Below are 15,000 nucleotides of genomic sequence, written 5' to 3' on the forward strand. Positions count from 1 at the left end.
AAGCTCCCGGTAACATGGGGTTAATGGATCAGATCATGGCGCTGAGATGGGTAGGTACACACAGACCTACCTACCTACACACACACACACACACACACACACACACACACACACACACACACACACACACACACACACACACACACGAACAATATGTATGTATGTATGTATAATGATATGTGATAATAGTTAACTCGTGAAACGCAAAAACTGGTTAGGATTCTTCATAAATACGACTCCCTAGCCTAACCTAACTTAACCTAATCTAACTTAAGCTAATCTAACTCTAACTTTTATATTCAGATACAAAGTTACATCAGTGCTTTTGGCGGGAACCCCAACCTTGTAACTGTGTTTGGCCAGAGTGCGGGAGGGGCTAGTTCTTCGTGGATGCACCTCACCCCACTTACACATGGTGAGGCGCGCGCGCGTGTGTGCGTGTGTGTGTGTGTGTGTGTGTGTGTGAGAGAGAGAGAGAGAGAGAGAGAGAGAGAGAGAGAGAGAGAGGGAGAGAGAGACTGATCCTACCAAACAGTGTCATATCTCATATTTTAACTTCATCTTAGTATCTATTTACAAAAACCAACCCAGTGCAACCCAACCCAACCAAACGTAATGTAACCCCACCTAACCCAAATCAACAGAAACCTAAAACCAACCCCATCTAAGCCACGTAAACCCAACCCAACCCAACCCAACCTAACCCAGCCTCCACCAACAGACACCCAACCTGAAAACAATGGGAAACAGTTGCTCCACCACGCCATACCTCAAAGTGGATCGGCCTTTGAAGAATGGACGATTGACAATGATCCAGCCAGCTCCTTCCAGCGAACGGCCGAGCACCTGGAATGCTGGAATGAAGGCAGCACGCACGAGGAAGCGGTGGCATGCCTGGTGGAGAAGCCTTTCCAGGATATTGTAAAAGCCGCTGGAGAGTTGTATGTGAGTGTTGTGTTTCTTGTTTATGTGGTTTTGCGTTGGTGGTGATGGTTGGGGGTTATGGTGGTGGTGGTGGTGTGGTGGTGGTGGGGGGGTTGTGGTGGTGGTGGACGTGGGTGTGGTGGTGGTGAGGGTTATGGTGGTGGTGGGTGTGGTGGTGATGGGGTTATGATGATGAGCATAATGTTGATGGTGGTGATGATGCTGATGGTGCTAATGATTGGTGGTGGCGATGGTGCTAGCAGTGGTAATAATTAGATGATGATGATGATGATGATGATGGCGATGATAACAGATGATAACTAAGAAGATAAATGACGATGATAACAGTACAAATAAGCGACGAAAACCACAACGATGCTCATACCTCCCTCTTCCTTCCAGCTTGATGATCGCATTGCAGGAGGTTTGGGATTCCGTGGTCTCTGCCCGGTGGTACAGAAGAACATGGACTATCTAGACGTAGAGTTGGTCATCCCGAAAGACCCAAGGGAAATTATAGCGGTCGAGGAGTTTCTGAAAATCCCTATAATGTCTGGTAGTGTGAGGGATGAGGGGTCGCTGGTGCTAGGACGTGAGTATTGAGAGAGAGAGAGAGAGAGAGAGAGATGTGGATAGAACGGGATTGCTTGAAGAACCATAAACATCGAGAGAAAACGTAAAATTGAATGGCTGACTAGTGTAAAGGGATTGAGCTCGATAAATAGACTGATAGACAGAGAGACAGGCTGGTAGATAGATAGATAGATAGATAGATAGAGAGGTAGATAGGTAGGTAGGTAGGTAGACAAATAGATATAAATGGATAGACAGAGATACATGGAAAGACTGGGACAGACAGATAGAAAAATAGATAGATAGATATATGGATAGACTGATAGACAGATAGATAGAATGAGGGGGCTTCTCAGGATTCCCATTACGGCTGTGTGGTGGAGGAAAAGCTTATTTATTTATTTACATAATTAAACTCTTGCCTGGACGTAAGAATTAGTTATCCCTAAAAAATAGAAATAAGACGACATAGAAAACGTAACCTCTGAAGGTCTAACTATATCGTTTATTTTATTATTATTATTATTTTTTTTTTATCCAACAAAGATCCCTAACCCCCTTCAGCTCAGTTGATGGTTAGATGCGAGGTTAGGTTGAAAGACTGATTTTTACTAGCAACCAAGGAGACTCACCGAATTTCATGCAAGCACAGTTTTGTAGTCAAGTTGTGTGTGTGTGTTGTCCAGTTCCCTTAGATGAAAGCAAAACAACTCAAGTGTAAGACAGTGGCTCTCAACCTGGGGGACGCGCCCCCGTAAGGAAGTGTGAACTATTTCGAAGGAAGGGGGGGAGGACTTGGCGGGAAAAATAGTGTGTGTGGGAGAGAGAGAGAGAGAGAGAGAGAGAGAGTCAAGATTAACCATTACTTTCTATTCAGTATTCAAATTCATTGTACCATCCTTCAAAGCACATTTTTCTTTGTACGTGTGTAATATATAAGTCAGTGTACACATTATCAGCCCATGTACGTATACCACCCATGTGCGCATTCTCTCATGTACGAATTCTCCAGCCATGTAAGAATATACAACCCATGTACGTATCTCAAACCATCTACTGATCATGTAGGTATTATCCACTCACGTACGGTGCCTCTGAAATCCATGTACGTATAACCTTATGTACGTAGATAGCACCCATGTACGTATTCTCCATGTACGAATATACAACCCATGTGCGTAATCTCAAACCATCTTACAAACCATGTAGGTATCATTCAACCGTGTACGTATGACCCTCTGTACACGTATCCAGCACCCATGTACGGATTATCTAACCATGTACGTTTCTCCCCCCAGTTTCGTACACGGACTACATGGTGCCTCTAAATATAACGATAGAAGATGAAGAATTTTTGAAGTTTGATACGATTCCAATGATCCTCGGCGCATTCGGTGAGTAGTGAAGGTTTCGGCTCAGTTTTATTTATTCATTTATTTATTTATTTATTTTTATTTAATTAGTTTAGTACGATAATGAGGTGTTGTTTATTTTTTATTATGGTGGTGACAGAGCGACTTGGAGGCGTTTTGTCTGCGGCCACCCTTTGCGGGATTAGGGCGTCGGGCTATAGATAGATAGATAGATAGGTGAGTATAATGAGAAGGAGGTTGTTGATGATGATGATGGTGATGATTAATAACAGAAATAATAATGATAAAATAATAATTATGGTGATGGTGAGTCGAATGAGGAGGAGGCTGTTGTTGATGATGATGATGATTAATAATAGAAATAATAATGATGATAAAAATAATATTAATTTATGATGAGAACAATGATGATAACAATAATAACAATAAAGAATAATAAATAACTTCAAATAATATAAAAAACACACCAAGACGCAAGAATATTACCTCAAGTCAATTTTCTTCTCAGGTGTGGAGGTCAAGACAGGATCCGTCTCAATAATAATAATAATAATAATAATAATAATAATAATGATAATATGAAAAAAACAATAATAACAACAATAACAGCGATAAAAACAACAATGATGATGATGATAATAATAATAATAATAATAATAATAATAATAATAATAGCCCCAAAGATCATTTTAAGAAGCACACCAAGACGCAAGAAATTTACCTCCAAATCACTTTCTCCTTCAGGTGTGGATGACAAGACGAGATCAATGCATAAATACTACCACTACTACTACTACTACTACTACTACTACTACTAATCCACTTCCTCCTTCAGGTGTGGATGACAAGACGGGTTCCATGTCCTCTACGATGCGTCTGGCTTACCTTCCAGACGCTGAGATGGGCGATTGGTACTCCATGGAAGGGGGTCTTGTAGATGTGAGTTGATTTGGGCGAGTTCTGACTTTTTTCCGTAATTATTTTTTGTGTGGTTGAGGATGTCGCTTTTCCCCCCTATCTTATTATTTATTTATTTATTTATTTTTCGAGTTTACGGTGTAGTTATGCATTTCGTTTTCTTTCTCCGTTTTATTTTTTTGTTTTTGTTATTTTTCGAGTTTATTGTGTTGTCAGGAATTTCGTTTTTTCTGTCAATTTTCCTTCTCTGTTTCTTTTGCTGTTTTTCCTCCTCCTCCTCCTCCTCCTCCTCCTCTTCTTCTTCTTCTTCCTCCTCCTCCTCCTCCTCCTCCTCCTCTTCTTCTTCTTCTTCACGTAATGGCACCCTCCAGTACAATCACGTCCTATTATTTTCAAAACCATTAAACGCTAAACATCTCTCCATTAACCTCTATAAATCAATAACATCAACTTCCATTATATTTTCGAAGCAAAAAAAAAAAAACAAAAAAATCACCATTAACCCATTCAATTCCCAAGCTTCTTACAGTATATATTTTTGAATTCGTCTCGTCAAACTTTAATTATTTTTAACTTCCCTGGCGTCTAAATTTCCCTCCTTCAATTTCCTAGCATCTAACTTAATATATATCTCAATTTCCTAACGTCTAACAATACACCTTTCAATTCCCTAGCCTCTCACTTCATAGCCTTCAATTTCCTAACCTCTAACGACACACATCATCAATTCCTCACGACTAACTTTATCTAACTTAATGTATCCTTCACTTCCCCAGCCTCTAACACTATATATTTTTCCCTGCGTCCCTAAAACTAGATGGGAGGCGTGATGTTCCTTAAATCAGGGCTGTGGGAGCTGGTGAATGAGGTGTATCTGACGGACCCCCAATCCGCCAACCTCTTCTTCTATTCGTGGGAGTTTGAAGCAGATGACTCGCTGTTTGGCTGGATCTTCGCTTCAACACCTGATATACCTGTGACTGGAGGTGAGTGCCTGATAGATAGATAGATAGATAGATAGGTAGATAGATGAGAGAGGGAGAAAGTAGAGAGAGATAAATTTCTGTTCGTGGGAGTTTGAAGCAGATGACTCGCTGTTTGGCTGGATCTTCACTTCAACACCTGATATACCTGTGACTGGAGGTGAGTGCCTGATAGATAGATAGATAGATAAATAGATAAGAGAGGGAGAAAGTAGATAGAAGCTTTTATTCATGGGAGTTTGAAGCAGATGACTCGCTGGTTGGCTGGATCTTCATTTCAACACCGATATACCTGTGACTGGAGGTGTGTGCCTGATAGATAGATTAGAGAGAGAGAGAGAGAGAGAGAGAGAGAGCACACACCATTTCCCACCCCCCACCTCCACATCTAAACCATATCTCCACATTCCCTCATTCACTCCACATCTAAACCACCCCACACTCCAACCTAACCCCGCCTCGTCTTCCGCCAGGTATTTCCCACGCTGATGAGCTTATTTACCTGTTCCACCTGCCCGCGGACCTGGACCAAAGGCAGCTGGAGATGGTGGACCGCATGACGTTACTATGGACCAACTTTGCTACATATGGGTACGTTGGATAGTTAACTGCTACTATTACTACTACTACTACTACTATTATTATTATTATTATTAGCAGTAGTAGTAGTAATAGTAGTAGTAATGGTGTTAGTAGTATTAGTAGCATTATTATTATCTTTGGTTTAAATCTCTGTCTGTCTCTGTCTGTCTGTCTGTCTGTCTCTCTCTCTCTCTCTCTTTCTCTCTCTCTCTCTCGTCTTCATCTGCTCTGTTCAAATCCGCATGACATCACCATAAACAAACTTTCCTACATATAAGTACATGTGACCATATCTATCAATCTATATATCTGCCTATCTATTTATCTATCTACCTACCGACCCATCTATCTATCTATCTATCTATCTATCTATCTCTCCAGTGACCTTACTCCAGACTCCAGGAGGTCGGAATGGAGTCATGGAGAAGTAGGAAGAGTTTTGTCTGTCTGTTTACCTATCTACCTATCTATCTATCCGTCTATCTATCTATCTATCTATCTCTCCAGTGACCCTACTCCAGACTCCAAGAGGTCAGAGTGGAGTAATGGTGTGGAGAAGTGGGAAACCTTCACAGCGGATACTCCCTCCTTCATGTTGGTCAAGGATAACTTCACCATGGATGTCGATTTTACCACTCGATGGAAGTACCACTCGACCAAGGACGACGTTACCGAGGTGAGAGAGAGAGAGAGAGAGAGAGAGAGAGAGAGGGGTGGGTGGGATGGGTGAAGCCGTGAGAGCAAGGAAAGGTAATCAGGCATGGACGACGTTACTGAGGTGTGTGTGTGTGTGTGTGTGTGTGTGTGTGTGTGTGTGTGTGTGTGTGTGTGTGAGAGAGAGAGAGAGAGAGAGACATTTAGAAATTTGCCCCCCCCAGTTCAAATGTTAGGTTCTTAAATGAGTGAATTTTGTGTAGCAATTGACCTCCCCAAAATACCTTGACCCCACCTTGACCCACCTTGACCCCACCTTGACCCACCTTGACCCACCTTGACCCACCTTGACCCCACTTTGATCCACCTTGACCCATCTTGACCCCACCTTGACCCCACCTTGACCCCACCTTGACCCACCGTGACCCACCGTGACCCCACCTTGATCCACCTTGACCCACCTTGATCCACCTTGACCCACCTTGACCCCACCTTGACCCCACCTTGATCCACCTTGACCCACCTTGACCCCACCTTGAGCCACCTTGAGCCACCTTGACCCACCTTGACTCCCCTTGACCCCACCTTGATCCACCTTGACCCACCTTGACCCCACCTTGACCCACCTTGACCCCATTTATATCTCTGTCAATCTACCAATCTACCTACATACCTACTTACCTATCCACCTACGAACCTACATATCCACTTACCTTCACACCAACCTACCTACCTCCCTATCTACCTTGAATGCCTGTCTGCCTACCTCCCTAACTACCTACTTACCCACCTAACAACCTACTTACCTACCTACCTACGTACTTACAGATGCCGGGCACAACACCTGACATGGGCGAATTCGTAGACAAAGAAGACTACGATGATATGGTGTTTGAGAGAGACCAGTTCAGGATCGCTACTGGTGTACTGGGAGGCGTTACTGGGTGTTTGCTGATTCTGACCATCGTGATTGGAGTGAAAATGACGAAGAAGGAGAATGCGATTGTGTGAGGAGGAGGAAGAGGAAGAGGAGGAGGAGAGAGGTAGAGGAGGAGGAGGAGGAGAGGGGTAGAGGATGGGCATTGTACTTGTGTTTAGAATTAAGAAGGAGAATGCGATTGTGTGAGGAGGAGGAAGAGGAAGAAGAGGAGGAGGAGGAGAGAGGAGGAGGAGGAAGAGGAAGAGAGAGGGAGGAGAGAGGAAGAGGAGGAGGAGGAGGAGAGAGGGAGAGAAGGAGCATTGTACTTGGGTTTAGAATAATATTAAGAAGATGCCATTGTGTGAGGAGGAGGAAGAGGAGGAGGAGGAAGAGGAAGAGAGAGGGAGGAGGGAGGGAGAGGAGGAAGAATGCTGATTTGGAAGAGGAGGGGGGATAAGACAGGAAGGAGGAAGAGGACGGGGTGAAGAGGAAGAGGAGAAGAGAAGGAAAGCTAACTTGTGTGGAACAGGAGGGGGAAGTGTAGAAGGAAAGGCGGAAGGAGGAAAGGAAGGAAGAGGAAGGGCGGAAGGAGGGAAGGAAGGAAGAGGAAGGGCGGAAGGAGGGAAGGAAGGAAGAGGAAGGGTGTAATATGCCAAAAGGAAGGAAGGAGAGGTAGACTGAGAGAATGGAAAACTGAAACAGGGGGAAAGGAAGCAGAATGGAGGGATGAAATGAAAAAAATAAGGAAGGAAAGAAGGAAGGAAAGGAAGAAAGGAAGGAAAAAAGAAGAAAGAAAGAATAAAAGAAAGAATGAAGGAAGGAAGGTAAGAAAGAATAAAAGGAAGGAAGGTAAGAAAGAATAAAAGGAAGGAAGGAAGGAAGGAAGGAAGGAAGGAAGGATGCATCTAAGGACTGAATGATGAAAAACGGACACGAACGCTAAATTACGAACAAATTAACGATCAATCCCTATCCTAAGATTTTTTTGGAAGGAAAGATATGAAAAAAAAAAAAAGAATACACACACACACACACACACACACACACACACACACACACACATACACACACACATATGAGTCCCCTGGTCCTCCCCCCAAAAATTCATCTTAGTTACGATAGGGAAACAATTATCTTACGTTACTTTTAGCCTTTTCTTAAGACTAACTGAAGTATTTTCTTTGCATTTGAATAATGTTGTATTTTTTGTAACTGTAAAGGTGCAAACGTTTCTAAAAATACTACTACAACTATTATTATTATTATTATTATTATTATTATTATTATTATTATTGTTATTATTATTATATTATTATTATTATTATTATTATTATTATTATTACTACTACTACTACTACTACTACTACTGCTGCTACTACTATTACTGCTACTACTACTACTACTATTATTATTATTTTTATTATTATTATTATTATTATTATTATTATTATCTTTCTATTATATATTCAATTTCGGACATAATTCACTCCATTAATATTAACACCAAGACAAGGACGTAAAATAGTGGCATGCTCCGTAACACCTCCTCCTTAGCGATTTTTTTTGCCTCATGTACCTTAGCATTCTTTTCTGCATTACTTATTTCTCTGTTACTTATCTCTGTGTTACTTATCTCACTTTAATATATAGTTTTTATCAATGATATACAAGGGGTAATGAAGTGATAGAATAAATCGCTAAGGAAGAGATGTTACGACCAGTTTACAGCTTAGAGATTCATTCTAGTCGTCTCCAGTCGTGCTAACACCCTAGGAGATCAGTTCAGGACGATTTCAGACGATTTGGGAGGATTTTAGGCGATTTAAGGGGATTTTAGGCGATTTTGGAGGGTTTCAGGCGATTTTGGAGGGTTTCAGGCGATTTTGGAGACGATTTAGGGGGATTTCAGACGATTTAGGGGGATTTCAGACGATTTAGGAGGGGTTCAGGCGATTTAGGAGGGTTTCAGACGATTTAAAGGGGGATTTCAGATGATTTAGGAGGGTTTCAGACGATTTAGCGGGATTTCAGACGATTTAGGAGAGTTTCAGACGATTTAAATGGAAAATTTCAGACGATTTATGAGGGGTTCAGACGATTTAGGATGGTTTCAGACGATTTAGGAGGGTTTCAGACGATTTAAAGGGGAATTTCAGACGATTTAGGAGGGGTTCAGGCGATTTAGGAGGATTTCAGGCGATTTAAAGGGGGATTTCAGACGATTCAGGACATTTCAGGCGACTTAGGACGATTTTAGGACTCTAGAACTATTTAGGATTGTTTAGGACTTTTTAGAACTTTTTCAGACGATTTACGACGATTTTAGACGATGTCGGACGATTTCAGACGATTCATGACGATTTCAGACGAATTAAGACGATTTCAGACATTTCAGAACGATTTCAGACGATTTAGCTCCATTCAGTTCACCATAGGCCCTTTTAATCGTCTGCATCCTACGACCCGGCATTATATTGTAGTTCTTTTTTGTTACCTTCAGACGATTTTTTCACCTTCAAAATGGGGTCAATCAATTCAGGACGATTTCTGACGATTGAGGACGATTTCAGACCACCTAGGAGGATTTTAGGCGATTCAGGGGGATATCAGACGATTTAGCTCATTTTCAGGCGATTTAGGAGGATTTCAGACGATTTTGGTCCTTTCAGATTACTTTCAGGTCCTTTAACTCTGAATCCTGTGGCCTTATTAAATTTTAGCATATTCTTGCTACCCCAGACGATTTTTTGAACTTCAGAGTGAGGTAAATAAATTCAGGACGATTTCAGACGATTTAGGTCCTCTCAGGTTACTTTCATGATTTTTGTTTGAGTCCAGTGGTGTATCTTTAAATATTAGCGTATTTTTGCTACCTTCAGACGATTTTTCTCAGTTTAGCAGTGACAGGGGGTTGATGAAGGCTGTATCTAACCCCTCCAGTTCGCAAGAGTCCTAGGCTGAATAAAATCGTCTGGAGATAAAGAATAAAAATGAAGTTAATGTGATAAATAAACTTAGATTTTTAGTTTTTACATTAACTTCTTGAAATCTTATGTTTGTTTTTTAAAGTTTGTTTCTGTTTCCTCCAGACGATTTTATTCAGCCTGGGACAAGCCTCAGGGAGTGAAGGGGTTAAGGAAGGCTTTATCTAACCCCTCCAGTTCCAAAACCCTCCCTGAGCTGAATAAAATCGTCGTGAAGAGAGTGGAAAATGTGATCATCTTAGCGTATTGTGATAATATGAATAAATTAGCATATTTTTTCGTATCGCTCGTTTTAGCATGTTATTCTGTTTACCTTCTATTTTCGGTCAGTTTTATTTAAGTTTCGCTACCTACAGACGATTTCACTCAGCTTCTTACGGACCTCTAGCAGTGAAGGGGTTAAGGAAAGCTTTATCTAACCCCTTCAGTTCTTAGTCTCTCAAAAGCTGAATACAATCGTCTGGAATGAGGTCTGAGTAATGATTTTGTGATAATATAAATAAACTTGGTAAAATATTGTCATGTTTTTATTTCCTCGTGTGAGCCTTTTTATGGTGTGTGTGTGTGTGTCAAAATAATAATAATAATAATAATAACAATAATAATAACAGTCGCTGTACTGAAGGAATATAAGGAGAAAATCCAGACTACGTTCCAATGTGGATGAAAGACGGAGGGGAACGTGAGGAGGTGTACAACTGAGCTGCGTGTTCATTTATCGATTTCCTCTAATATATAGCTACGTCCTTTGTCATTTACCCTTCTCATTGTGTGTTAATTTATTGTGTTTATCGTTTATTCTTCCTAAAGGCCTTTCATCTTAACTTGGCCCATTTTTTTTTTTTTTCCTTTCACTAGTTTATTTCTTCATCATTTATTCTTTCTAAAAATCCTTTCACCTTAACTTGGCCCAAATCTTGTCCTTTCGCGGTTTATTTCACGGCTCAGTGGCTGAAAACGACAGAACTGCGGCGCTACATCCTTTCCATAGCACTGCTTCGTGACCAGCATCATATTCTAGCTTTAATCTCTTGTTACACTTCAACATTCAAGATGCAGAGATGGCAATTTTGCACCCAGATAAAGTGAAGAGAGTATAGACGTAATAAACCAAAGTCCTAATTGATTATCGCACTTCGTGACTAGCACAATATTCTAGCGTTAGTCCCTCGCTACACCTCAACATTCAAGATGGATAGACGGCAATTTTGCACCCAGATAAAGTGAAGATAGTATAGACGTAATAAACCAAAGTCCTAAATGATTCTAGCACTTCTTCGTGACTAGCACGATATTCTAGTGTTAGTCTCTCACAACACCTCAACATTCAAGATGGAGAGATGGCAATTTTACGCCAAGTTAGAGTGAACAGGGTATAACAGATTTCATAAATACGGTATGGTCCCTACAATAGTCTTTTTACTCTGACTTGGTCCAAAATTGACATCACTTCGATCTGAATGCTGAGCTGTAACAATAGATCAACACTAGAATATGATGCTAGTCACGAAGAAGTGCTATGGAAAGAATATAGACTCATAGTACCGTCTTATTCTGCCAGTGAGCTACAAGAAATAAGCTGCAAAAGGACGAAAATCTGGGCCAAGTTAAAGTGAAAGGAGTATACATAGCATTCTTATTGATTAGTCTCGTGTGTGGATGGTACTTTATTTTAGATATGGGATTAATTTTTCTGTGTAGAACGTGTTGCTTCCCTATCCTGAGTCTCCCTGGTTACTAGTCAAATCAATCTTCCAGTCTGACTACACTTGGCAAGCTGCTGAATATTTGATGTCTTAGTTATGAGGTTAGAATGAGTCTCCTTGGTTACTAGTCAAATCAACTCTCCAGCCTGACTACACTTGGCTAGCTGCTGAAATGAGTCTCCTTGGTTACTAGTCAGATAAACCTTCCAGTCTGACTACACTTGACTAGCTGCTAAAAATTTGGTAAGCCTTAGTCATGAGGTAAAAGCGAGTCTCCTTGGTCACTAGTCAAATCAACCTCTCAATCTAATTACACCTGGTCATCAGCTGAACTAAAAGGGGTTAAAAATATTCATCAGGTTAGAACAAATAAAGTGTGTAATAAGACGAAATAAAAATGAATAAAGCCAAATGAATGAATAACACGTTCTAGGGGTGAAGAGGTGTGTGTTTGTGGGTGGGTGAATCGATGAGAAGGGAGGAAGGGGGGGATGTGGGTGTGGTTGGTCTGTATGTGTACCCTACCACACCCTACACCACACTACCACACTCACTACCACACACTGCCATGGTACCACACTCACTACCACACACTGCCGCACTACCACACTCACAACCACACACTGCCATAGTACCGCTTTCATTACCACACACTGCAGCACTACCACACACACTACTACACATTGCCACACACTACCACCACACACTGTCACACTCACTACCACACACACCATCACACATTGCCACACACACTACCACACACTGCCACACTACCACACTCGCTACCACACATGGAAGTAGTACCACACTCACTACCACACGCTGCCACTACCACACATTACCACACTGCCTGCTTATCTAGTTACACAGAATTGTCTATCTGTCCTTCTTGTCATACAAATCTATCTATCTATCTATCTATCTGTCTATATGCAGCCATCTAGTTATACAGACAGACAGATAGATAAATAGATAGATAGATAGGTGGATAGATAGATAGATAGATAGATAGACAGATGATAAACAGATAGATACATATATATATACATAATACGTATATAAACGAGAAACAACGCAACACTAACAACAATAATTCAGATCTATATATAAAATCGCGTGGCATTAGTAGAAATATAATGCTAGAGTTGTCTGAACCATGAGGGAGTTCAGCAGCACAATAATTCTCTCTATACCAAGCTGCCTGGAGTGTTAAGTGATAAGTGACAAGTGTTAAGTAGAGCAACGCAGCGCCCTCCACACCTGCAATTAAGAGACAAGGTAAGCAATCCAGGTATAGATCCACTTTACCTGTCCAGCCGTTACCATACATACGCACATACATACATACATACATACATACATACACACATATACATACATACATACATACATACACACATATATATACATACATACATACATACATACATGTTAATTGTTTTCTCACACCAAGGATCGTGCTTTAAGTGACCTGGATATGTCGTAACACCTCCTCCTTAACGATTTATTCTACGCATTACGCTTCAACATCCTCCTGTATGTTCTATCGATCTATCCATCGCCAGACGCCTCAATCCCGTAAGAGGCGGCCACAAACAAATCTCCTCCATGTCGCCCTATCCCCCGGCGATTTCACTGCCCTCTCCCCAGCTCACACACCCCTCCCTCATATACCTCTCCACTCCATCCCTCCATCTCACACATAAAAAGCAATGTTATGAAGTATTGTGCAAAATAACTCGCTGATAAAGGGGTGCAACGGACACTTGTCGATGACGTGTTCTGTTTTATTCTCTTTTATTGCCTGATGATTTTATAGCGAAAAAATTAGACTTAGAAATAGGGCTTATTATTAACTAGTACCCGCTCAGTCTGCTGGTGTGGGCGTGGGTATGGCCTTGGGAATAGGAAATAAATAAATAAATGATGAAGGGTAGGTACAGCTCTCTCCCTCCCTCCCTCTCTCTCTCTCTCTCTCTCTCTCTCTCAGTACATAGACACTAATATATCTAAGTCGATTCCTTCCACCCTTGCCCTTCCTCTTCTCTCCCTTCTCCCTCTTCCGCCTTCCCTCCCCCTTCCCTCCTTCTCCTCCCTCCCCCTTCCCCTTCTCCCCCATTTCCTCCCTCTTCCCTCTCCCCTCCTCCTCCCCTCCCCTCACCCTCTTTCCTCCTATCTTAACCTCATCGACCCTTCCCTCCTCCTTTACCCCTCCTCTTCACCTCTTCTTCTCTTCCTCCCCCTCCTCCTCTTTCCCCACCCTTCCTCATTCCCCTCACCCTCTCTCTCTCTCTCTGTCTCTCTCCTCTGTATACCTCCCCCCCTTTCCCCCTTCCCTGTTACATGAGAATTGTTTACATATTGACCAATACACCCCACAACCCTCCCTCACACACACACACACACACACACACACACACACACACACACACACACACCACTACCCTCCCTCACACACACACACACACCTCTACCCTCCCTCCCTCACACGCACACACACACACACACACACACACACACACACAAACACCGTGGGGAGCTTTTATCATACCGTCATCGTCTGGTGTTAGGCTAAAGAACTCAGCGCTGTCTGAAACATTGAATAGAGGAGGACGGTACCCCTTCTATCTATCTGTCTATCTGTCTGTCTCTCTGTCTATCCACCCATCCATGTACCTATGTATCTGTCTATTTATCTATCTATCTATCCATCTATCTGACTTCTATATATCTTTCTCTTTATCTACCTATCTATCTATCTATCCAACTATCTATCTATTTATCCGTCCATCTATCTACCTATCTATCTATCTTTCTGTTCATCTATCTACCTACCTATCTATCTATCTATCTATCGTCAGACGCCTCAGTCCCTTCAAAGGTGGCCACAAGCAAATCACCACCATGTCACCCTGTCCAACATCAATTTGCCCTGTCTCCAACCCTTCTCCCTCATATGGCCTTTGGTTCCTTCTTCCTCGCATAAAAAAAATATATATATATATATCGCTTATCAGTCCTTCACCTCCTCTCCTTCTCACTCCCTCCACCTCACCCATATTCACTCTCCTCGTTAGTCTCTCATTCTCCATTCCCCGCACATGCCCAAATCATCTCAAAGTACTTCTCCGAATGCCTTCCATCACATCCACCTCACTTACACACTCTCCCAGTCAGTCTCTCATCCCCCATTCCCTACACATGACCAATCCAACTCAAGATATTTTTCCTAATGTTACCCATCAAATTTACCTCACCCACACACTCTCCCAGTCAGTCTCTCATCCCCCATTCCCTCCACATACCCAAAGCAACTCACTACCACATCTGCATCAACACCACAACGCCCTTTGACTGAGAGAAAGCTTTTTTTTACGAATTGCG

The 15,000-nt window shown here is 41.9% G+C and overlaps 1 protein-coding gene across 1 annotated transcript in view; it reads left to right on the forward strand.

Moving 5' to 3' along the window:
• LOC145398109 (liver carboxylesterase-like) overlaps positions 1 to 7,018 on the forward strand; it is a 12,427-nt gene extending 5,409 nt beyond the window's left edge. The window contains exons 4-13 of the mRNA XM_080271064.1: positions 1 to 50; positions 304 to 415; positions 722 to 945; positions 1,327 to 1,516; positions 2,796 to 2,891; positions 3,706 to 3,809; positions 4,606 to 4,774; positions 5,245 to 5,362; positions 5,861 to 6,029; positions 6,836 to 7,018. The exon at positions 1 to 50 is cut by the window's left edge and continues 24 nt beyond it. Coding sequence (XP_080127190.1) covers positions 1 to 50; positions 304 to 415; positions 722 to 945; positions 1,327 to 1,516; positions 2,796 to 2,891; positions 3,706 to 3,809; positions 4,606 to 4,774; positions 5,245 to 5,362; positions 5,861 to 6,029; positions 6,836 to 7,018 — 1,415 coding nt within the window. The remainder of the gene's footprint in view (positions 51 to 303; positions 416 to 721; positions 946 to 1,326; positions 1,517 to 2,795; positions 2,892 to 3,705; positions 3,810 to 4,605; positions 4,775 to 5,244; positions 5,363 to 5,860; positions 6,030 to 6,835) is intronic.
• The last annotated feature ends 7,982 nt before the right edge of the window (positions 7,019 to 15,000 follow it).

Source organism: Coenobita brevimanus, chromosome 44 (assembly GCF_032717465.1).
Source record: "Coenobita brevimanus isolate Jiangsu-jjx chromosome 44, ASM3271746v2, whole genome shotgun sequence".
NCBI lineage: Eukaryota > Metazoa > Arthropoda > Malacostraca > Decapoda > Coenobitidae > Coenobita > Coenobita brevimanus.